Raw genomic sequence first — 24,485 nt, 5'->3', positions numbered from 1 at the left:
GACGTGGACACGCTTTAGTAAAAAGTGCTGACGGGGACACACTTTTTCTCGTGTTTAATTAGGGGTTTTGGGTTTTCTGTAAATTAGGACTTAGGTTTAGGGTTTAGGGTTTGTTTAGGGTTTAAGAAAAAAATTAGGGTTTAAGGTCTAGTGTTTAAGGTTTTAGGGTTTGGTTTTTTTAATTACTAAGTATTATTCTGGAAGAAATAAATTTGGCAAGATGGGATATGAAAAAATAAATTTATCGTAATATGTTCTGAAAAATTTATTTTGACGAGATAGATTTTTTTTATGTACAATCAGTAATAGTACAGAAAAAGCTTCCAGCTGGACACTTTTTTTGTACTGATGATTCTGAAAAAGTAATTTTGAGAATATAGTTCTGAAAAAATATCCCAAGATTCTTGAGAAATTTGATAGTTGGGGTTGAAAAATGCTTCAAGCAAGATACATTGTCAGTAAAAGTACTGAAAAAGCTATCAGCTGGATGCTCTTTTCAATAGTGCTGGTGACAGTGCATCCCACTATTCCTTAGGCTAGAAATGACCCAAATTTCATTTTCTTGTTGCATAAGTTACAGCTAGAGAAATTGAATAAGTTCAGAAGAATATAAATTGAAGAAGTTGAGAAGGTATAAGTTGATTTATTGTGTTAATATTTATACGAATCATTATATTTTTGCATAATTTTTTTGTTTTAAATTTCTTTCGACAGATAATTTGATTGAAAATGAGGGGACGTATTAATGTTGTTATTTACTACGACGGTGAGGTCCATGACATCAAGGACAACGTTGTTTTTTTTATCAGAGAACACAGCGCGACTGGTTTTTAACTAGAACATAGAATTGACAGAACTTCGTAAAAGAATTAGGCGCAAAATCTTCGGAACGACGCCAATGAGAGTTTCATCTATTAAGTATCGATTTTTTGTTTCGACTGATCCCATGACATATGACTCATTTGATATCAAAGGTGTTCGTGACTTGGAGGCAATGGTGCAGAAGCACCTCGCTAGTGGATCACCCTATCTTGAGTTATATGTGGAATTTTCAATGTCAAATAAAGCACTTGCGACTTCAGCATCTACTACTATTCGAGAGGAATACATGACCCCTGCCCGACACTATAACACCCTCAACCCGTATCCCTCGCCGGAATCGGGTTACGGAGCATTACCGGAGTTTACAGATCAAACAGACAGAAATTTTAAACATTTCATATCATCAAAATAAGTCATCAAAGCATCATTTTAATCCAAATTATAAACATACCAAATTTAAATCAATTTCCCTAGTTTATGAGCACTTAAACATAGAATTAAATTCATATGCACCTATCTAGATTTAGTTCAATTTACCATGCCATAATATGGCTTTAAAAATAAACACATATTTAATGTATAAAACCAACCAAAATTAAACTTATAACCTCATTTACAATCAAACCACAAAATAACTATTATTTAGACACCCTAGGTACATGTTGACACAAAGGATAAACATCACCACATTTGAGTTCGAGATCGTTGTTGGATGTTGAATCGGCGATCAAATTTAAGTACCTAACTTGCGCACGAAAAACAAAACCATACTCTGAGTAAAACTCAGTGGTATTTCTATAATCCAAATATTTAAAGACAAAATAATATAATAGGCATAATTAAATATTAAGCACAATTGAATATTTAAAATTCATATTTATTTATACCATAGCATTAACCATTCAATATTCAATTCATAATTATATCATTCATGCCATACTCAATTCTCATTATTTGCCATAAAATAGCTTCTCACAATATGATACACATTTCACTTAAACAACAATAATGTTCATTCTATGTCCAACTCATGATTACACAATTCATGTGTCTCAATCCATATTTCAATTCACAGTCCCATTTTCATTTCACATATAATATCATCCAACATCGATCATAGTTTCATTTCATTTAATTACCCCTATTAACATGACTCGGACTCAGACTCGGACGGATACACGGATCCAACCAAAACACACCAGTTTGGCACCTAGTGCCTCATCAGATAATTCGAAGTAATAATTTGGCACCCAGTGTCTCATCGACAAAATTGAAGTAAATTGGCACCCAGTGCCTCATCGAATTAATCTGAAGTAGTAAATTGACACCCAATGACTCATCGACTCGAAGTCGAAGAAATCCCTAAACTCTTCCAATCCTATGGCATGCCATCTATATCCAACTCAGCCCGATACAGTTAATAGGGTTTCAATTCACTTTTCAAATACAACCAATATTCATTTCAATCCAAATAATATATATACCAATTCAATCAATATAAATTCAATAAATTCATCACATACTAAATCAATCCATTTCAATTGCAAAACACAATAATTCTCACCTCAACATTTACCATATACATTAAATTGAATTATAACAATTAACAACTAAATTCGGATTATAGAAATACAAACCAAAAATTTCGAGCTATTCCTCGTCGACTTTATATTTCCCCTTTTTAGTCGAGGATTCTAGTGTCACGGGCCGCAGTTCAAAGCCTGTGACCATCGCACCAAATGCATCCAATGGAGGTCTATTGCTTAGATGGGGATCATTTGGCCTACGAGAACTGGCCCGATTCAAAGAGCTATTGGACAAGCCTGTCAGATTGAAGCCTAGTTGGCCCGATAATGAAGAGATGGCAATTTAGGCTAATATGGTAACTAATCTTAGAAGATAGAGGGAATCATATCTTGTAAAGATTAGATTAGATTAGATTAGATAAGGCTTATCTTATAAATCCCTAAAATTAAGGGATATGGTTAAATCTCATCCGTCGATGTAAATGTATCTTGACCGTCGGTTTTGGGGGAGTTCAAGTATAAATAGAGAGTCTCCCCCTCAGTTGTATTCACTCCATTCATTGTTTCATATTCTTTGTGAATAAGAGAAATAGAGAGCATTTACTCAAACACTTTTCGAGCGTTCTTTCTGTTGTTCTTCTTTTGGCATAAATCGCTTCCGCTCTTCAAATTGGTGCCTTGGAGGGGTTCTAAATGAATCCTCAATTGAGTTAAGACTGACTTGGGCGAATTTGGACGAACGGATCCCCTAATGCCGCACGGATTGCGAGACGAAAGGTCTAGCCCCGTGACACTAGTACGACGTTAGCTACTAAATTAAAACAATTAAAATTTATCAATACAATACAATACAATTCAATTTCATATTGCATATTTCAATTTTTACTCAACATTTGTCTAAATTCCAATTTAGTCCCTAAATCGAGACTAATTTTATTTCTTCACAATCAATTCTATATTTTCATTCAATTTCCACTTTAAACTAGATTTAACTCTCTAATTTCACTTAAATCCCTAAATTTTAAAATTTTCATAATTTAGTCTCTATTACTCAAAATTTACAATTTGTTATACAATTTATTCCTTTTTCATTTCTAACTTGAAAATCTATCAATTTAATCCCTAATACTCAAATTATTCAACATAAACAACATCTAAAAACTCAATAATTTTTAAAATTTTGACATGGTCGGGTAGTATTTAATATCGGGACTCTAAAAGCATGAAAATTACAAGAAAAAGAGATTAAATTGACTAACCAATTAAACTTTGAACAATTGAAGCCCCTAAGATCGTGGTTTTCTCCTTTATTTCTTTTCTTTCTTTCTTTTCTTTTTGTTTCGTTTCTTTCTTTCTTTTTATTTATTCTTTATTTTATCATTATAATATAATATAATATAATATAATATAATATAATATAATATACTTAATAATTAAGATATAATATTATAATATATATTTTAACTTTAAATTTTATAAATATATTCATCCTTATGCCGCCTCATTCAATGCCAATGGCATAATTGCTTATTTAGTCCCTTAAATTTTTCTTTAATCTATAATTTAACTTTCACCATATATGCAATTTAGTCCTTATACCTAATTTACTTTTAATTCAAGTAAATTCGCTTAACCGAAACCTAATTAACTATACAACTAGTTTCGTAAATATTTTTTGTCCAATTTACGGGAATAGAGTCCCGAGAATGCATTTTTTTAATTTGGTCCTTTTTAATTAATTAACTATCGAAACGTTAAAATTTTTGAACAAAACTTTAATACCACCTTAATGACACTCCGTAAATATTTATAAAAATGTTTACGGCTTAGTTTATAAAAACAAGGTCCTGATACCTCATTTTATAAAATCACTTGAACTTAATAAATCACTTATATAATATAAATTATCAAATCAAAAACCTTTTTAAAAAACACATTTGTCTCGTAAATATTAAATAATAATATTTACGAACTTACTCGTTAGATTTGGTGGCCCCGAAACTACTGTTTCTGACACCACTAAAAAACGGGTTGTTACAACTCTCAATTAGTGGGAGGCAGAACACGAAACCGTCCATTTTTTTGTTGCAGGACAAAATACATGACCTCTGCACGACACTCCGTTAGTGGATGGGACATGCACCTCGGTGGGTTGATGTTCATTACTGAAAATACTTACAAGGGAATGGCATCAACTTCCAGTGATTGGCAATCCACATCTGATTGGGGACGTTCTGAAACGTACAAGAGAAGGGATGATGTACTCCCTACGACGCCCACCGACGAGGGGACCTCCTACATTGTAGATGTTGGTGGGTCGGGTGATGACTCTGATACGGATCCACCCCGGGAGCCCGGTGCCGATGGTGCAGAAGTTGCATTATTTTCTAAATTGGAGCTTATTCCAACCAAACCTAAATAAGGTGAAGGGGTTTCAGATGAATGAGAAGAAGATCTGCAATTCATGGCGTACTCGCCTCCAGCCCACACGCATAATGTATCGGCAGATGATGCGTTGGAGATTCTAGATCTACCACACAAGAGGCGTGGCCACACAGAATAGGGTTAACTACCACGTGGTTAAATCCAAATCCGAGAAGTTCGAGGCCAAGTGTGCAGTGCAAGACGGTACATGTTATGAAAAATCATGGCTTCGATTAAGAATAGGACAGGTTTGATAACAAGATAAATTTGTATTTTTAATATATTTATTTTTGGTTAATTATCGAATAAAATGCTATTAAATTTGGATTTTTCTTATTGGGAATGAAGTTGATATGCTGAATTTAAACTGTTACAAAAAGGAGATAAATTGGAACAAAAAGCAAAGAAGAGGGCTTGATTGAAAGAATGAAGACTCAAAGATGATTGGATAAAGATTGAACGGTTGAAGATTTTTCTTAAAGTGGCTGGATAAAGATTGAAGAATTTTTTATATTGTTACAACTCTGTAATTAGTTTAAACTTAAACTTTAGTTTAAATTTAATCTCTAGTTTAAATTTGATTTTTAAATTTTGTATTATTTAGTGATAATATTTAGAATTATTTAGTGATAATATTTAGGAAAAATCTAGCTAAATTTTAGCACCAGAAGTGTGTATAAATACCCAGTGGCTACAGCCAATTGAACATACACTTTACCTTTGGCATTTAATAAATTCTCTCTTTTTTTCCTCTCCTGCGTCTTAGCATTTAATTCTGTTGTTTCATTCTTATTTTTTTCTTTTGATTTCAACCTTTTGGTTTAATTGCCTTCCAAGGCCTTTCCCGTTTCTACTTTTCACAATTCTATTTAAACCATTTATTTTCAAGCACGATTCTTTCCATGATTAACTAAACCTTTTTTAGCCTTAGCTCGGTTATCGCCTTGACAAAGTAATCGTGAGATATGAAACCACACTAAATACTTTGCAATTTGGTATCTGTTATCTCTCCGGTATATGGGAAAGTACAAATTCGTCCCTCAAATTTGATTCGATTTCAATTAAAAAAGCGCGCGTTGGGTTGGAATCGTTTGACGTACAGTTGGAAAGTTGAGTCGATGGTGCTGTATTCAAAATCTCAGGAACAAATTGGTGTGTTCAATTGGAAAAATCTAGTTGGATTCCGTCAAGGGAGATAGTGATCGGATATAAACAACCAACACGGTTGAGGCCGTTAATTCGAGTTGGTCTTTTTAATATTGCAAGGCTGTTGAAGCCTTAAATTACGGGTACGTGCCACGTGGTTGGAAATTTGACAATGGTCGATTTGCAAGTGATATCGAGATCGACTACGAAAGAAAAAGTTAGCGGTTTGGGGATCCTCAATTGCTATAACCAGCTTATCGATTGGAAGGAATAATCTATTTTAAGGATCGATTCAAGATTGAAGTACACTGAGGCTAAGGCTAAACTTAAAAATATTTTATTTACCAATATATTTTATTTTCTTAAATTTATTTTTGCATTTTCAAATCTGTTTTTATTTTATTACACTTCATATTTCCTTAGTTTAGTATCTTAATCAATTTAAACCCCCCATTTTTTTTATTTTATTTTTTTCAGCGCTACTACGCATAGGTCGTAGGCACTACTGTAACCGCGATAGCGGATCTAGTCACAAGAAAATAAGAAATTAGATAACCAGTCCCTGTGGATTCGACCCTACTGCTCTATATTTCAATTTACTGTTATATTTGTCGTAGGAATTTATATTTTATGGTTTCGACACCCATTAGGGTTGTGAGAGATAAGGACGTTCACCGGTCTGCATACATGTGTTGGCCTCTGGTACAGTATCATTGGGTGTTTAGAGTTTTTGAATATTACTTTTATTATTTAATGTTGCATTATTTAACGTACTCATGGGTTGATAAGTGTTTCACAAGATCATCCCAAGCTGGATTCAGAAATGATAACAACCTTTATGCTATCGATGGTGAAAGTAGATCCTAAGATTGATATGTCGGTCTTAATTGCCAATATTCGTCGCCAATTCAAGTACATGCCTTCTTACCGCAAGGCCTGGATAGTTAAGCAGAAGGCGTTGGGGAAGATGTACAGTGGGTGGGATGCTTCATACAATGAGGTGTGGTAGTGGTGTCAGGTGCTGGAGAGGTACGTCCCAGGTTGTGTAACAGACCATAAAACAGTTCCTACGTACTATAACGGTTGCTTGCTCCATGGATGCCAAGCATTCAAGCGTCTGTTCTGGTGCTTTAAGTAATGCCGAGACGCATTTCAGTTGTAACGACCTGATAGTCATGGGTGCCGAAAAGTACATTTTTGAGACTCTGTTACCGTAAATCAGACTTATAAATATTTATTAAAAATATTCACGGAGCTAGTTATGTAGTTAATTAGATTTTGGTTAAGTTAATTTGCATGAATTAAGAGTAATTAGGTATAAGGACTAAATTGCATAAAGGGTAAAAGTTGAATTATAGATTAAAGAATAATTAAAAGGACTAAAGAAGCAAATTTTCCATTAACTTTAAATGAGGCGGCATAAGGTTTAATATTATTATAAAATTTAAGTTAAAAAATATATATTATAATATAAAACCTTAAGAATTAAGTAAATATAGATAATATAATAATAAAGTAAATATAATCAGTAAATGAAATAAAAAGAGAAAGAAAGAAACAAAACGAAACGAAACTGAAAGGAAAGAAAGAAAAGAAAAAAAGAAAGAAGAAATGCAAGGGCTTAGGGACTTCTAAGGTTCAAAGTTCAATTAGTTAGTCAATTTAGTCCATTTTTCTTATAATTTTTATGTTTTTGGAATCCCGGTATTAAATACTACCCGACCCATGTCAAAATTTTAGAAATTATTAAGTTTTTAAGTGATTTTTATGTTGAATAATGTTAGTATTAGGGATTAAATTAATAGATTTTTAAGTTAGAAATGAAAAAGGATTGAGTTGTAGAATAAATTGTAAATTTTGAGTAATAGGGACTAAATTATGAAAAATTCAAAATTTAGGAATTTAAGTGAGATTAGGGAGTTAAATTTAGTTTAAAGTAGAATTTGTATGAAAATATAAGATTAATTGTGAAGAAATAAAGTTAGTCTCGGTTTGGGGACTAAATTGAAATTTAGGCAAATATTGAGTAAAAATCTAAATATTAAATATGAGATTAAATTTTTTTGTATTGATGAAGTTTAATTGTTTTAATTCCGTAGCTAACGTCGTACCAGAATCCTCGACTAAAAAGGGAAAAGATAAAATCGACGGGGAATAGCTCAGAATTTCTGGTTTGTATTTCTATAATCCAAATCTAATTATTAATTGTTGTATTTTGATTTAATGTTTATGGTAAGTGGTTGAGGTGAGTATTTGGCATTTGATATTGAATTGAATTGAATTCATATGTATATGTGATTATATGAAAATTTGATATTAGATATTGATTGTTTTTAAATTGTGAAATTAAACCCTATTAACTGTATTTAGTTGAGTCGGATATAAATGGCATGTCATAGGATTAGAAGAGTTTAGGGATTTCTTCGACTTCAAGTCGATGAGACACTGGGTTTCAATTTACTACTTCGGATTAATTCGATGAGGCATTGGGTGCCAATTTACTTCGGTTTAGTCGATGAGACATTGGGTGTCAATTTATTACTTTAAATTATCCGATGAGGCAATAGGTGCCAAACTGGTGTGTTTTGGTTGGATCCGTGTATCCGTCCGAGTCCGAGTCGTGTTAATAGGGGTAATTAAATGAAATGACATTATGATTGATATTAAATGATATTGTATGTGAAATGAAAATGGGACAGTGAATTGAAATATGGATTGAGACACATGAATTTTGTATTCATGAATTAGATATGGAATGAACAATATTGTTATTTAAATGATATGTGTATCATATTGTGAAAAGCTATTATATAGCAAATTATGAGAATTGAGTATGGTATGAATGATGTATTTATGAATTGACTATTGAATGACTAATGTCATTGTATGAATAAATGTGGTTTTTAATATTCAATTGTGCTTATTATTAAAATGTGCATATTATATTATCTAGTCTTTAAATATTCTGATTATAGAAATACCACTGAGTTTTACTCAATGTACGGTTTTATTTTCCGTGCACAGGTTAAGTACTAAATTTTGATCATCGATTCAGCATCTAATAACGATCCAGAACTCAAACGTGGTGATATTTTTCCTTTTGTGTCGGCATGTACCTAGGGTGTCTAAATATTAATCATTTTGTGGATTGATTGTAAATAAGATTATAAGTTAATATTGGACGGCTATATACATATAAATATGTGTTTATGTTTGAGGTCATATTATGACAAGTTTTAGTTAATGTTTAAATGAACATGAAATAGGTAAAATAGATTGAATTTGGCATGTTTACAAATTGGATTTGAATGATGTTTTATTGATATGTTTTGATGATATAATTGTGGTACCTATGAGGGTATATTGGTTAGGCACCTAGAATGATTGTTTTGACATATTTTGGATGTGTTTGATTGTGTTTTGAATTGGTTAAACAAATCATTTTTGAGTTGTTTATTGTTCAAGCTTGCAAGGAATGATAAACTTGTTGTTAAAGGCACATTTTGAGTCCACACGGCCAGACACATGAGCATGTGACTGGACCGTGTGAGACACACGGCCTGTTCACATGGGCGTGTGAACCCTGCAGCTTTGAAATTTTTTAATATTTTCAAAAAATTCTCTGAGTTTCTAAATTAGTCCCGATGTATTTCTAACGTTTATTTTGAGCATCGAGGGCTTAATTAAGAGACTATATGTATGAGTTTAATTTATTTTTGATATGATTATAATATGATAAGAAATGTTTGTAATTTAAGTCTATTTGATCGATAAGCTTTGGTAATGCTCCGAAACCTTATTCCGACGACGGATGTGGGTTAGGGGTGTTACATCAATATTGCAAGCCATTGGTACAAATTGACAGTACCTTTATGTATGGTAGATATACCCATCGACTATTGCTAGTTGTGGCATAGGATGGTGATGGGAGGATCCTTCCAATTACGTTTGCAATCACACCGGAAGAGTTAAGTGACGACTGAGATTTCTTTCTTTCTAGGTTGAAAAAGCATGTCTGCCCCCAAATTGATATCTATGTTATTTCGAATTAGGGCATTAGAATACTAGCCGTAATTGAATGATAGAGAAGCCTCTGAGATCACACATATTATCGGTCACGGACAATACCGATATTGTGGAGAAGCCTCTAAGGCACGTTGCATCTAACTACTACGGGCAATATCGGTCTACTGCTGAACGATGATAAGTGACCAACATGGGACTTAATCGCCACCAATATTATTTGGTTTGTAATATTCAATTTGTTCTAAATGGAAGAGTGGTATGTAATTATTGCTATCCACTTATATTGACAGGGTATGAGATCAATAAAGACTGTTTTCATGAGATGTTAGAGATTTTATGGTCAATTAACGATCAAGATGCAAACTACCTCTGTAACATACCTTTCGATCAATGGACACAATCATACGACGACGGCCTACGATATGGTCAAATGACCTCAAACCTGGCTGAATGCATCAATTATGTTTTAAAAGGAACGTGTCATTTACTGATAACCTCGGTGGTGCGTGAGACATACTTCCATTTGGTGGCATTGTTTCCAAAACGAGCAGCGAGTTATAAAAGTCAAATACAGGGAGGCCATGTATGGTGCTGGAAGGTACTGCAAGAAATTAATAAGGCCAAGGCGCGGGCCAACTCTATGCACACAGTGTGTCACGATTGCGACAACCTATGGTTTCGTGTGACGGAGTTCGACATACCAAACTAAGGTATTCCCGACAGACAATATCGTGTACACCTCAGAAATAGGACTTGCGACTGTGGGAGGTTTGACGCACTTCGTTATCCATGCGCTCATGTAATTGCAGCTTGTCAGAATCTCCATTTGAATCCCATGAGCTATGTCGACGGAGTGTACAAATTAGAATACATGTACAACGTGTAGAGACACGTATTCCCACCAGTCCCAGATAAACATAAGTGGTCGTTTGTATCGTTTGCTCCGTTTAAATTGTTACTGGATAGAGAATTGCGTCCCAAACCAAAAGGTCGATTATGCTCGACTAGAATACGTGATAATATGGGTATTCGGGAAAAAATAAACCAACAAAAGTTATGTGGGTAGTGTAGAAACCTAGGTCATACAATGCCAACATATCCACATCGAAATAATTTCTAATTTATTAAATGAAACAATATAAAAATAATTTTCAAAAGAACTTTTATTTTATTAAATAAAATAATATAAAAATAATTTGTACAAAATATTAAAAAATAAATCAATGTATGTGCCAGTTGGAATCAGTGCCACATAGGGGTGGTCGACGGTTACGTGCTGAATTCTTTCTTGGTTCAGCTTTTAGCCGAGGTTGTGGTTGTTCAGAATCAGCTTCTAGTTGTGGGTGTTGGGAAGATGACCTATCTTAATAGAACAAAGATTGTGGATGTGTTTGCATCACCCACGACGATAAATGTAACTGGCTTGAATCCTATAAGGCGGTGGGGTTTGGAAATGAGTTGAGCTCCTCGACAGTGCCTCGTGCAGTCCCTCCTGTGATGATGGCCTATATATCATCGGTTGACTTGGAGTCATCAAGAAATGAGATGCACCGGGCTATACATTCTAACATTGCATAGGTGTGGAAAAAGGATACATATAAGGGTTAGGATACACATAAGGGTTAAGATACACACTTGACATAATTTAAAGGGGATGTGGTGTGGGCATCGTTGCTTACTCCGTTGGGGCCGGTGATTGCATGGGTACTGTTGATAGGTGTAATGGCCTAAATTCAAGGTTATCGGAACAGTGGTTTCGTAGCCACAAATTCGATTTGAAGATAAATTTATTTTAATATTTTTGCATGAATATTGATATGATAAGAAAATCGTATGAAAATATAGGTAGAAGAATTTTACCGATTTAGTGGTTAGTTAGAAAAAGAAATTATTGAAGAAATTGGGTAAAAACAAGGTATCGAGACCTCGATCTCGTAAAACTGAGTCAAAAATATTTTTATAAATATTTATGAAGTGTTAGTAATATGGTATTAAAATTTCGGTAGAAAATTTTAATGTTTGGGTAGTCAATTAAGTGAAAAGAACTAAATTGAAAAAGGTGTAAAAGTTACTAGAAGAATTAAATAGCTCAATTGTTAAATGAGGACGGGCATAAATTGTAAATAAACCCAAAAGGAGATATTTTGGGCGGCATAAGCTGAGAAAAATCAGAAGAATTGGTGAAATAAGGGTACAATGGGAAAATAATAAATTTTACTAACATAAAAATGGGACCAAATTAAAATATCTAGAATTCTTTTTATTTTTTTGCATTCTCATTAACCAAAAACGTCCTAAGGGTTTATTCAAACTGGTTTTTCATAATTTTTGCACCAAGTGAGTTAATCCTTACCTTTTTATTGTAATTTTTGTGTTTCTAAGACTTTTACAACTAGGTCGTATTACTAAATTCATTAGTTTTTGATTTTATAAATGAAATTGAAAGTTTCTATGAATATGTGCTGAAAGTTTATGATGAAATAACATGAAATTGGAGCTTTAATTTGTTTATGAGATGATTTTATTAGGTAATTTCAATAGAAATTGATTTGTAGGACTTAATTTTGAAAAAGTTTGGAATTAAAGTCTAGTTTCTGGGAAAATTAGCGGATCTTAATTTGGAGTTCTGTAGCTCAAGATATAAATAATTTAGTGACTATGACTCAGTGAGACAGCTTTGAATGCACTATAAATAATAATGGAATTATAGAGAATGTTACATATGAACATGAAATGTAGTAGATTAATGATTAAACTTATTTATTTAGATCAAGAAAATTCAAATACGAAGCTAGATCGAGGAAAAGAAAAAGTTTGGGATTAGTAGATTTTTGTTTACGAGCAAGTATCGAGGTAAGTTCGTGTAACTTGAATTATATTCTTAAATGCCTGAAATGTTTGTTATTGATGTGAATATGATTTGAATGTTCATTATATGAAAATTGATGAAACATTAATATATTTGATAAAAAAGGGAAGAAATCCCGGTTGAATGGAAGGAAAATTCGATGGATCACTGAAAAGGAATTGACGGTAAAAAGGATCTAGCCCGGGCAGGTGATCCTATTCTGATATAGCCCTCCGGAAGGATATGTGGAAAATGGATTTAGCCCGAACGGGTAATCCGAATTAGGGTCTGAATTTAGCCTGGACTGGTAATTCAAATCCAAGCTCATTAGAGTAATTGTCATTGCAGGGGATTTAGCCTGGACTGGTAATCCGGACAATACTCTATGAGTTTATATTACAGGGGATTTAGCCTGGACTGGTAATCCCGCTGCAAGGATGAGGTTCGCGGGAGTGTGCTCTCTGAAATGAAAATGTGCGCACATGAATATGAATTGACGGACCTGGATTTGTACACTGAAGTGTACCCTTGAAAATCCATCGAAATTCCGAGAAATTCAATGGGATAAATATGGAAAAATAAAAAGGAAATAGAAATCATGGTATTGATGAGCTCATCAATCATGGTATATATTATTGATACATGGAAATTATTGGACTAATTTGAATGTTGAGTTTATGCATGATAGGGGAATAATGTATTGAATGGGTGTATGAATGTTTATTGCATTGTATTAAAAATATTAGGTAAGTATAATTCTTGTTACATGAACTTACTAAGCGCAAAGTGCTTACCCTGTTTCTTTTTCCCCTGTTTTGTAGTGTTAAGAGCTCGGAGGTTGGATTCGGTCAGAGACATATCACACTATCAACTTCAAGATCTCGGTATATAAAGAAACTTTATTTTGAAAATCAATGGCATGTATAAGCTAGTAAAGTAAATGTTAATGTGAAATGAATATATGGTTAGTCATTGGTATGGGTAACAAATTTTGGTTTTGGTATGTGATGAGGTTATCTTATGAATACGTTAAATCTATCTTGAAAATATGTTGAAATTGATTGGTTGTGTTGGATTGGTCTCGGTTTAAAATTGTAGGGAAGATTAGATATTTATAAAGGGGTTATATTGAGTTCAAAAAAAAAACTTTGGGATTTTATGAAAAATTTCTTATGGTTTTGATTTAATCCCGGTTTGGTCCCGATGTATGTTTTGGGCTTCGGAGGCCCATCTAAGGGACGTCATGACATGTTTCGATAAATGAATAATATTTAATTTGTAATAACGAAAAATTAATTCGGTAAAATTTGGTAATGCCTCATACCCTATTTCGGCGACTAATACGGGTAGCGGGTAGGGGGTATTACAATAGGCCCGCCTCACCATCCATTGTCCTTGGATTTAAAGGGCTTCGTTGTTCCCTTTCAGCATGGATTTGCCTCTTCTCTTCTGATAGCAAATATGGCTTGTCATTGATCTTAAACCATGGCATGTAATCCAGATCGCACGCTAACTCTGGAATGACAATCGGTTCGTGAGTAGGTATATTATCTTATTGATTTTTCCATATTTCGATATATTCATAGTGGAAGACCGACCAATGCGTATTCAGTCACCGTAAGTCGATTTTGTGCTTATTATCGAGCACCTTAGGTGCCATGAGAATCGGTTGTCAGAATTCGAATTGCCGCAATACTTTATCCGTCTGGTGCATCTTAACGGTAGCGTATGACCAACAGGACCCTAACGTGCCAGATATTCGGATTTTGTAGTAATTCATCCGAAATTACTGCTCTAATTGTCAGATCCTCGTATGCTATCCATTGAAACTATATGAACATGATAAAAATATTAGTTATATACATAATACTAAATACTAAATACGAAATCGACTATGTTATGTATATATAGTTCAAAATGAAATAAATACTTACATGCGCTTCCGATTGTTGGTCTAATAGAAGTCGTATATTTTCAAGAGCGGTAGGTATTCTTCTGTAACTCAGCAAATGGTTCTACCTATTTAAATAAAATTTTAGCATAAAATTTTATTTTAAATCTATTTAATAATTGTAAAATCTAATATAAATTTTACCTTGTTAAGAGTAGGAATGTATACGGGTGGTCCACTAGGTGATGTAAAAATGGAAAGCGAAACCAAGCCCATGATTGTAGCAGTGAGAGGCAACCTCTGATTTTGATTTTATTTAGTTGCGTCACCCGAAAGATCTCCTGGTACAATGTCGACAACATGGTAGACCCTCAATTGAGTTCGCCAGTTACTCTAAAATTGATGAGTTTCAGTAGCCACCCCAGATGTACGAGGTTTTGTGACTTGTCTGGCATCAAATAACCTCCAATGTTCTGAAGGATGTATGCCCAAGCATATTGTACTCTTTGTACTTCAGTCGAATCATCCCCCGGCACCAAGAATGTGTCTCACAACCAACCCATATCGATTCTACCTCTGTAAATAATATCTGAAATCGTACCCAAAAGATCGTAACATATGGCTCCCCAATTAGCAGATTGAACGGACCTGGTGAGTACGGACTCATCTATCGGTAACCCCAACTATAACTACACGTCCTCTAAAGTGATGGTACACTCCCCACATGGAAGATGGAATGTATGCTTCTCAGGTCTCCACCTCTCCATAAACGTGGAGATGAGTTTCGGGTTCAACCTGCACCCCGGGCCTATATCGGCCACATGTCAAAAACTCGCTTTCCTTAAGTAATTTTCAATTAATGGTGATGGAAGACCAGATATCTTACGAATAAAACATTGTAACACTCAATCTACCGACTGTTATAAAAAAATTATAAAAAATATTAATTAAATTACAAAAATGAAATAAAAATATTAAATAATATTTAAAAAAATAAAATTAACCCTTACCATTTACATTTGGTCGACAGAGATATGTTTATCATCGAGACGAGTTAATTGTTGGGTCATTGCTAACACGATCAAATTTCTTAGAAATTATAAAAATAATACTAATTTAGACAATAATTAAAAATTTTAAAGAGCTTTTTTGAGATTTTTTGAGAAATTTAGAGAGAAATTTGGAAGAATTATAATTTGGAAGAAATTTGATGTGCAAAACATGGGTGGTGGGTTTTTATAATTTTTTTTCCTGACTATTGGGCTCAACAGTTAAATTTTCAAACGACCGTTGGGGGAAAATACGGGAAAAAATGCGTCTCCGTTAGCACTTTTTATTAAAGTGCATCCCTGTTAGCGCGCTTTTGCCTAACACAAGAAAAAACGCATCTTCATCAACGCACTTTTTTATGTTTTCCCCTAAAAGTATGTCCACATCAGCGTTTTAGTGTCCATTCCAATTATTATTTTTTGGAGCCCGTTCTCATAAATAATTTCAGAAATTGACCTTTTCTGGTACTATGCACTGTTATTTACTCGCCAAATATTATTTATATAAATAAATAACATATTTTACTTTGTTCCAATTTTACATATTCTTTTCGTCTCTCTCTTAGAACCTCGAGAATGGCATTTTTAACCAAGCCGTCCAAGATTTCTCCACTGGCCAGAGTCTGCCTAAGTCGCTGCATGAGCCACGTCCCGGAGAACACCGTCTACGGTGGCCCAACACCACAAACCGCCGACCGGAGAGTGACCCTTAATCAGTTGAAGCAAAAATACAAAAAGGGCGAGCCCATCACCGTTGTCACAGCCTATGACTATCCATCGGCGGTCCACCTCGACATCGCCGGCATCGACATCTGCCTCGTTGGAGACTCTGCTTCCATGGTCGTTCACGGCCACGACACAACTCTCCCTATATCACTCGAAGAAATGCTCGTTCATTGTCGCGCTGTAGCTCGCGGCGCCAAGCGACCGCTTCTTGTTGGTGATTTGCCTTTTGGGACCTACGAGACAAGCACCAGTCAGGTAAGCCCCCCATGAACAACAAAATTTTCCCTTTTGCCCTCATTTTATTACTGGGAATTGATGGAAGTTGCTTTCTTTGAATGAATTTTCCTTTCTTAGACTTACATTTTTAGGACAAATTGTGTTACTAAATGGTATATTGGAAATTGGCTTTTGCTGAGAAGTGTAAGATAGTTGCCACTTAGTGATGCTTGATGTTATTGCAGTTTGGATTATGAACAGGCAGTTGATACGGCGGTTAAGGTCTTAAGGGAAGGTGGGATGGATGCTATCAAACTGGAAGGAGGGTCCCCTTCAAGAATCACCGCCGCAAAAGCCATTGTTGAAGCCGGAATTGCGGTTATAGGGCATGTCGGACTTACTCCTCAGGCAATTAGTGTACTTGGGGGATTCAGACCACAAGGCAAGAATGTTTCTAGTGCCATCAAGGTCCCTTTCCTAGTCTTTTTTATTTTGTTTTATCTTTGAATATATGCTTATGTTTGTCTTCTTAGCATGTTGGTTTGGGTTGGTTTATGCAGGTTGTAGAGACTGCAATGGCTTTGCAGGAAGCTGGATGCTTCTCGGTTGTTTTGGAATGTGTGCCGGCACCTGTGGCTGCTGCAGCCACATCTGCTCTTCGAATTCCCACAATCGGCATCGGAGCTGGTCCTTTTTGCAGTGGACAGGTTAATTTCGGACTATTAATCTCTCTGCCTCTTTGAAATCTAGGTCCTCACATTGCCTTAATTGTGTACCTTAAAAGTTTTAGTTTACAAACCAACAACCATCAGTCAAATTGAATAAGATAAAGGAGGTGAATTGCAGCTCAATCAACCCTGGAATGTACAGTGAGTTGCGCATTCTGTATGAATTTCTTTAGAAAACCAGAACTAGAGACTGTATAGCTGTTGTCTGATTTCGTAGGTGGGTTTCTTCTTTATATTATGTTAACATAAGCGAACATGTTCCTGGCATCAGCATCTCTGCTTAGGGCTGGTGACATATAACCAACTCATTTGGCTGATTCTATCATTAGAAAGGCTTAACTTTGATGCTATAGCACAGCAGCTCGTACGGTTCTAAGGACCTCAAGTTTATTCCTATAAACGAATCATTAGCTGAGATTTGACTTCGGAAAAAGCTTAACTGTGTTTCTTCCTATGCATTCTATCTGTACAAAGTTTTTGTTCAAATGGTTGTACTACTCTTTAATGGGAGAATCTTGTAATGCATCTTCATCTTCACTCTTTGTTGCCTTTTTCAACCGTATTGCTCTGTATAAACACGTGTTTTCAAGAGACTAGAAAGTTATATTTTTGTATTATGGAGTTGTACAATCGTATTCCCTACCATTTGATGTTTTTTACTTCACAACAAAGGAAATTGGGTGGTCTATTTACTCGTACTGTCGATACAGGTTCTAGTTTACCATGATCTACTAGGAATGCTTCAACACCCACATCATGCAAAGGTAAGCACACGATTACCCCCTTCTACTTTTTGCAGATACCTTAGTTTTACATGAAAAAAATTCTCAAAAAGTGGTGGTTTTACCTCCTGCAGGTTACTCCAAAGTTCTGTAAGCAGTATGCTTGTGTTGGAGATGTCATAAAAAAAGCTCTTTCAGAATACAAGGAAGAAGTAAACAACGGTTCATTCCCTGGTCCTTCCCACACCCCATACAAAATGAATCCTGATGATGTGAATGGTTTCTTTAATGAGTTGGAGAAATTGGGTCTGAACAAGGCAGCATCCGCGGCGACTGCAGCAGCCGAGAAGATGAACACAGCACAACGGCCAGACACCGAGACGTCTCAAAAGTGACCAAAATAAGGCTAGGTTTCTTCAGCTTTTTACCTTAATAAAAAATATCAAGAACCAAATAGTTCCTTTCGGCATCATATATTTTTACAGGCACTTCATGGTTGAGAAATGGCTTTTGTATGAAGTGAATTGCTGTTGAATGCAACTATAATCAGATTGTAATTTTTATCCGAAATTTACTGGAAAGCCTCAAAGTAGCATGCAGGAAAACATGTTCAATCCCTGGCCTAATCATCTTATCATTACAACTTCTAATAAAGCTTAATCAACATTAAATTAAGGCACACTTATGGATGAAATTTTTTATGTGACTAATATATCTATAAAAATTGATATTAAAGAGAATTGTAGCTTTGGGTGAAATGGTGAATTTATGACATTCATATACATTTTTTCAGAAAATACATAATTTAGAACAATAAAAATACCATGATAATAATGTTTATTATCTTTTAAAAAGAATAATTTTAGGTAATTGTTTTTGAGATTTGGTTAATGAGTGATACCAATTCAATCAACTTGTTTGGAGCTGTGATTTTTTTATAATATTTTTAATATTATCAATATACGAGAAAATTGGTCTTGATTAAATTTCAAATCGAGTTGAATAAATTTTTTAAACAAAATTTAAAATCATTTTCTATTTTTACAAAATTTAATCCTGAATTTAAAGTTTAAGATTTAGATTCAACTCATTTTCTTGTGAAAATTTTCTTGTGGAATGGTTTAAATTTTAAAGGTTAACATATGGAGAGTTACTTGAACTTGACAATTTGTACTTATTTGGTACTTTTTTTTTATCTAATTGGTACTAAAACTTGGAAATTTAGAAATTGTAAGTCAACTTTGTATTTTTTTTAGATATCTGACTAACATTGCTAAAGAAAAAGAATTTACCACATGTCAAATTGTGAGATTACTATGTGTCATTATATTATTTGTGTCATTATACTATTTATCGCCAAGCACCATAACAATTTTTTAATGATATTAGTCAAATACCTACAAATAATACTAAATTAATTTACCGCTTTCAAATTTATGTATCATTAAGTGAAAAGAAATTTAGATATCTTCGTAGGATTTTTTACAATAATATTATAAAAAAATTAAAAAATAACCAAAATATTATAACTTTTTTATTTACCAAAATATTATAATTATTTTTATTATTTACCAAAATATATCAAAAAAAAATCTGCAAAAAGCTGCACCGAAAATTACAGGAGCCTGATCAGGCCAATGGCATTGGCGGCACCAATGGTGCCAAAACCATTGGCGGCACCAATGCCATAATAGGGGGGTCGGTGGTGGGGGGGAGAAGGAGAGGGAAGAAAGAAAGAAAGGAGAGCAAAGAAAGAAAAAGAAGGAAAGAAAAGGAAAGAAGAAGAAGAGGAAAGGAGAAGAAAATGAAAGAAAAGGAAAGGAGAAAGAAAAAAAGAAGAAGAAGAAGAGGGAAGGAAGGAAAAAAAAAAGAAAAAAAAGGTAATTTTTTATAAATTTAATTTTTTTGTAATATTTGTGTGTTAAAAATTTATGTTATGTACATTATACGTATTTTATTATTTTATTTAGCATATATATTTTATGAAATATATTTAGAATGAAAAAATTTAATGGTATGTACATTGTATGTTGATTAGGGATTTATTTTTATGAAATTTACTTAGGAAGTTGAAATTAGTTATTTTAGGAAAATAGCATTAAAAGTAAAATGATAAACAAATATGTTTAAGAAAACATAAAATACGAAAAGAAAAAACAGAAATTGTATATTCACCGAAAATAATAAAATGCGAAAAAAATGTGAAAAATGTACATGTAATAAATTTCAAACATAATAAATTGAAATAATGTAAAATTATAAAATTAAAAATTACGATACTTTTTAAAATAATAAAATGCGAATAATAAAATACGAACAAATGGTCGAAGTAAGAGTGTATTAGTAAATTTTTAAAAAAAATCATAAATAATTAATACAAATAATTGAAATAAAATGTACTGAAATAATATAAAATAATAAAATACGAAAATAATATATTTTTATTTAAAGTAATAAAAATCGGGAAAATAATAATAGGAGCAAAGGGCAGGGAAAATGGTTTTTTCGGGTTTTTACCAAAATATTACAAAAAAATAAAAAAAAACCAAAATATTATAAATATTTTTTTTATTTACCAAAATAATAGAGGAAAAAAAAAGAGGGTGATGGAGGGGAATAAAAAAGCGGCACCAATGGAGAGGAATAAAAAGGCGACGCTAATATGTGGCTAATTGGCTTTTAATCCCTCCTTATTTATTATTTTCTTTTATTCCCCTTCAACACACTAAATTAATAAATTTCAAACATTATGCACTGAAATAATGTAAAATTATAAAGACTAAGTTTATGAGATTTTTTAAAATAATAAAATGCAGAGAAAAAAATACAAACAAATGGCGGAAGTAAGAGTGTATTACTAACTTTTTTTAAAATTCAGAAATAATTAATACAAAATATTTCAAAGAAAATGTACTGAAATGATATAAAATAATAAAATACGAGAATAATATATTTTTATTTAAAGTAATAAAAATCGAGAAAATAATACGAGCAAAGGGCAGGGGTTAGGGTTATTTTATTATACCAAATTAATTTAAATAACACACTAAATTAATAAATTTCAAACATTATGCACTGAAATAATTTAAAATTATAAAATTAGAAATTATGATATTTTTAAAGGAATAAAATGCGGAGAAAAAAATACGAATAAATGGCTGAAGTAAGATTTTTTACTAAATTTTTTTTCAACTTGCAGGCATCGCAATGACTCGATTGATTAGAAACGATGAACACATATCTGATGCGGCTAATAACGAGGTATGATTTTTTATTTGTTAATCACGGGTTCTATTTATTTAAAAAGGATATACGCAATATATACAAATAAATTATGTTATCGTAATATTTTTCTGTAATTTAACACTATCAGGACTCGTTCCGATTATTAAGGGCCCGTGTGAGTGTTTTAAAGAAAGCTTCGGATGCACGATTGATGCCGTACTTGGAGCTAGCCGGATTTGGGTCAGTAGCATTGATCCGGTCCTCCGACTTGCGCTTTGATTTATTATCTGCGCTAGTGGAGCGGTGGCGCCCAGAGACCCACACTTTCTATTTTCCTTGCGGGGAGTGCACGGTTACCTTGGAGGATGTTGCATTGCAGCTTGGGCTCCCAATTGACAGGAGTCCCGTAACGGGAGTATCTTCATTTACCGATCCGGCTGCACTTTGTTATCAGCTCCTAGGAGACTCGCCAGGGGACGGTGAGTCATATTTTTCCGGCATAAAATTTACATGACTGAAAGCTAAAATTGGACAATTATCAGCGATCGCCACTGAAGGTGAGTTGATGTGTGTTGCTCGAGCGTACATCATACATATGGTAGGGGCAGTACTCATGCCTGATACAAACAGCGACAGTCTGCATTTGATGTACTTGCCCCTGCTAGCTGATTTGTCCACTGCTAGGTCGTATAGCTGGGGTTCCGCCGTCCTAGCAATGCTGTACCGGGAGCTTTGTCGGGCGACAAAGCCGGATGTGCGCGACATCGGCGAATGCCTCATACTGCTGCAGTCCTGGGCGCTTTATCGGCTGCCGTTTTTGGCATCCATTAGTCACCAACCGTATCTGTATCCACTGCCACTCAGGTGATAAAATATAAATTGACATTATTTGTAGTCATAATATATTGACTAATGTTACCAACCCTAAACCCTATATTATTTTTTGTAGGTGGACTGTTCGTCCAGGCATCGAGAAGTCGTATGATGTCCCAATATACCGCCTCATGATTGAACAGCATGCCCGGGAAGGGGTAACCTGCTATTCTAATATTCATGACATCTATTCTATTTCTATATCTTACTCATATGTTATGGCTCTAACTCGTTACAATGTTATTAATCATGCAGTTTATATGGATGCCATACCGGAGGCCGGAAATTACAAATGTTGTACCCTCGTCTGCATATGTTGATTCCCACATATGGTGCACTAACGCACTAATTATCAATTTCAACGTAGTCGAGTGGTATCACGGAGACCGGGTGCTACGGCAGTTTGGATGCATCCAACCTATCCCGGATCCGCCGTGCCAGTTGGGAGAAGTTCACGGCATGACAAAGAGAGGAATATTTCAATTGGATTGGGGAATTCAGCACCGAAAATTTGTGGCACTGTGGAACGATAGATTGCGTCGAGTACCTCAGATGGTTATGGCTACCGACCCGCAACCATAATTAGAGTATATACAATGGTATTATGGTTGCGGGAAGCCATATTTACTTGGAGGCCAATCGACTGTAATCCCCCCGCACACTGCCACGACATGCGCACAGGGATAATGAAGTGTTTCGAACCTCCTGCACTCGCACCGTCTATTCCGGAGATCAACTCCGTATGACCTAGTTGGTATACCAGGTCGACGACTGATAGTCTCAGTAACTCGAAATGTTTCTAGTCGTCGTGAATATTTTTCCACGTTTATTGACCTCTCCAACCGACGGTTTACGACCATTGCATCCCTGACATGTTCGACAAACACATGTCCCGCCTTAATCTGGTCGACTTGCTGCTGACCCATTCTTGGCATCAAAGTAGCCAGCCTATAGAAAGTAGCAGAAAATACCGATGTAATCGGAAGATGACGTGTTTTCAACAAGACAGCGTTGATCCCCTCCACTAAGTTTGTGGTCATTTGGCCATAACAAAAGCCCTCGTCAAAACTTTGAGCCCACTGCCACGGCTCCATTGTGCCCAACCATTGTCGGAAAGATGTGTTTGTCTGCCCCTCCATGCCACTCTCAAGTCGGATCATTCTTTGCAGGAAAATATGTGGCTGTAACTCGTACGCTGCATACGTATTAAGGAAAAATAAGTTCTAGTAAGTCGATAACATCAAACATTACAACTTATATTGAAAAGATAAGGTTATCATTTACCCATTGCCACGACTTGTCTCTTCCAGTCTGCATTCTTATAATCTTTATGGAAGTTAGACGCAATGTGACGAATGCAGTAAACGGATCTCCACGGCACACCAGAACGCCTAATAGCTGCAATTAAACCCTTCTCTCTATCGGAGATGATGCAAATGTTATCGTTCCTAATAACATACTTCCGCAGATTTGTGAGGAAGAATTCCCAAGACTCCATGTTCTCTTTATCTACGATAGCAAATGCTATCGGGAGTACGTTTCTGTTACCGTCTTAAGCAACTGCAAGAAGTAGGATATGTGTATATTTTCCATACAGCTAGGTCCCATCCACCTACACAAGTGGCTTGCAGTAGGAAATGCTTGCACACATGGATCGAACGTCCAGAACATCCGATGGAAAATCCTTTTTTCCGGCTGTAACTGGTCATCCGGGCCGTAATATGGCCTTGTTTGCAACTCAATCACAGTCCTCAGTACGTACTCCCGCATAGCAGCTATCCAACCTTGAAGCTCATTATACGACGAATCGTAATCCCCATACAGTTGCCCCATCGCCATCTATTTAGCTATCCATGCCTTCCGATATGAGACTCGATACTGGAATCGTGCTTGCATTTCGGCAATCAGTACCGAAACTTTAATGGTCGGCATGTCTTTCACCATTGACATGATACACGTACAAATAGTTTTCGAATCAAGTTTTCCATGATCTTCTGTCATACGTGTTGATGTGCATGTATGAAGACCAACAAATTTTCGTATCTCCCACATCTGAGAACTTCTAATGAATGCAGCTCGTACCCGCCAATTGCAGCCTTCCGCGGCCTTCCAACACTCCCCAACATATATTGTCGGAGTAGACACAGAGACTTTATAATCCACCGATATATTCATGCTGTACCGTTTAATGGCATATACGTACTCTTCTTTACAGCTGAATCTCTGGCCTATGAATAACTCCTCATCATCAGATGTTACGGCC

The 24,485-nt window shown here is 34.7% G+C and overlaps 3 protein-coding genes across 3 annotated transcripts; 2 read left to right on the top strand and 1 right to left on the bottom strand.

Moving 5' to 3' along the window:
• The first annotated feature begins 16,248 nt into the window (after nucleotides 1–16,248).
• On the top strand, nucleotides 16,249–18,738 carry LOC121219828 (3-methyl-2-oxobutanoate hydroxymethyltransferase 1, mitochondrial). Its single transcript, XM_041098310.1, has 5 exons — nucleotides 16,249–16,713; nucleotides 16,936–17,142; nucleotides 17,235–17,381; nucleotides 18,113–18,166; nucleotides 18,259–18,738. The coding sequence occupies exons 1-5, from the start codon at nucleotides 16,309–16,311 to the stop codon at nucleotides 18,517–18,519; spliced, it is 1,074 nt and encodes a 357-aa protein (XP_040954244.1). The 5' UTR covers nucleotides 16,249–16,308; the 3' UTR covers nucleotides 18,520–18,738.
• Nucleotides 18,739–21,303: 2,565 nt separating this feature from the next.
• Nucleotides 21,304–24,133, bottom strand: LOC107900256 (uncharacterized). Its single transcript, XM_016825932.2, has 2 exons — nucleotides 23,507–24,133; nucleotides 21,304–23,417 (listed from the first exon to the last, which is right to left on the bottom strand). Exons 1-2 carry the CDS (start codon nucleotides 23,718–23,720, stop codon nucleotides 22,825–22,827), a joined length of 807 nt encoding a protein of 268 aa, XP_016681421.1. The 5' UTR covers nucleotides 23,721–24,133; the 3' UTR covers nucleotides 21,304–22,824.
• Nucleotides 21,332–22,804, top strand: LOC121220353 (serine/threonine-protein phosphatase 7 long form homolog). Its single transcript, XM_041100043.1, has 5 exons — nucleotides 21,332–21,385; nucleotides 21,498–21,828; nucleotides 21,892–22,213; nucleotides 22,299–22,380; nucleotides 22,478–22,804. The coding sequence occupies exons 1-5, from the start codon at nucleotides 21,332–21,334 to the stop codon at nucleotides 22,802–22,804; spliced, it is 1,116 nt and encodes a 371-aa protein (XP_040955977.1).
• Nucleotides 24,134–24,485: the final 352 nt, after the last annotated feature.

Source organism: Gossypium hirsutum, chromosome D08, assembly GCF_007990345.1.
Source record: "Gossypium hirsutum isolate 1008001.06 chromosome D08, Gossypium_hirsutum_v2.1, whole genome shotgun sequence".
Taxonomy (NCBI): domain Eukaryota; kingdom Viridiplantae; phylum Streptophyta; class Magnoliopsida; order Malvales; family Malvaceae; genus Gossypium; species Gossypium hirsutum.
Note: the sequence above shows the minus strand (reverse complement) of the source record. Positions and strands in the feature narration are given on the sequence as shown.

Excerpts from the sequence above, each read along its gene's own strand:
- LOC121219828 (XM_041098310.1), top strand. The coding sequence starts at position 16,309 with ATGGCATTTTTAACCAAGCCGTCCAAGATTTCTCCACTGGCCAGAGTC. Across the intron at positions 16,714-16,935 it reads ACGAGACAAGCACCAGTCAG|GCAGTTGATACGGCGGTTAA; the intron begins GTAAGCCCCCCA and ends GATTATGAACAG. Across the intron at positions 17,382-18,112 it reads GTCCTTTTTGCAGTGGACAG|GTTCTAGTTTACCATGATCT; the intron begins GTTAATTTCGGA and ends CTGTCGATACAG.
- LOC121220353 (XM_041100043.1), top strand. The coding sequence starts at position 21,332 with ATGACTCGATTGATTAGAAACGATGAACACATATCTGATGCGGCTAAT. Across the intron at positions 21,386-21,497 it reads CTGATGCGGCTAATAACGAG|GACTCGTTCCGATTATTAAG; the intron begins GTATGATTTTTT and ends TAACACTATCAG. Across the intron at positions 21,829-21,891 it reads AGGAGACTCGCCAGGGGACG|CGATCGCCACTGAAGGTGAG; the intron begins GTGAGTCATATT and ends GACAATTATCAG.
- LOC107900256 (XM_016825932.2), bottom strand. The coding sequence starts at position 23,720 with ATGGAGTCTTGGGAATTCTTCCTCACAAATCTGCGGAAGTATGTTATT. Across the intron at positions 23,418-23,506 it reads GAGACAAGTCGTGGCAATGG|CGTACGAGTTACAGCCACAT; the intron begins GTAAATGATAAC and ends ATACGTATGCAG.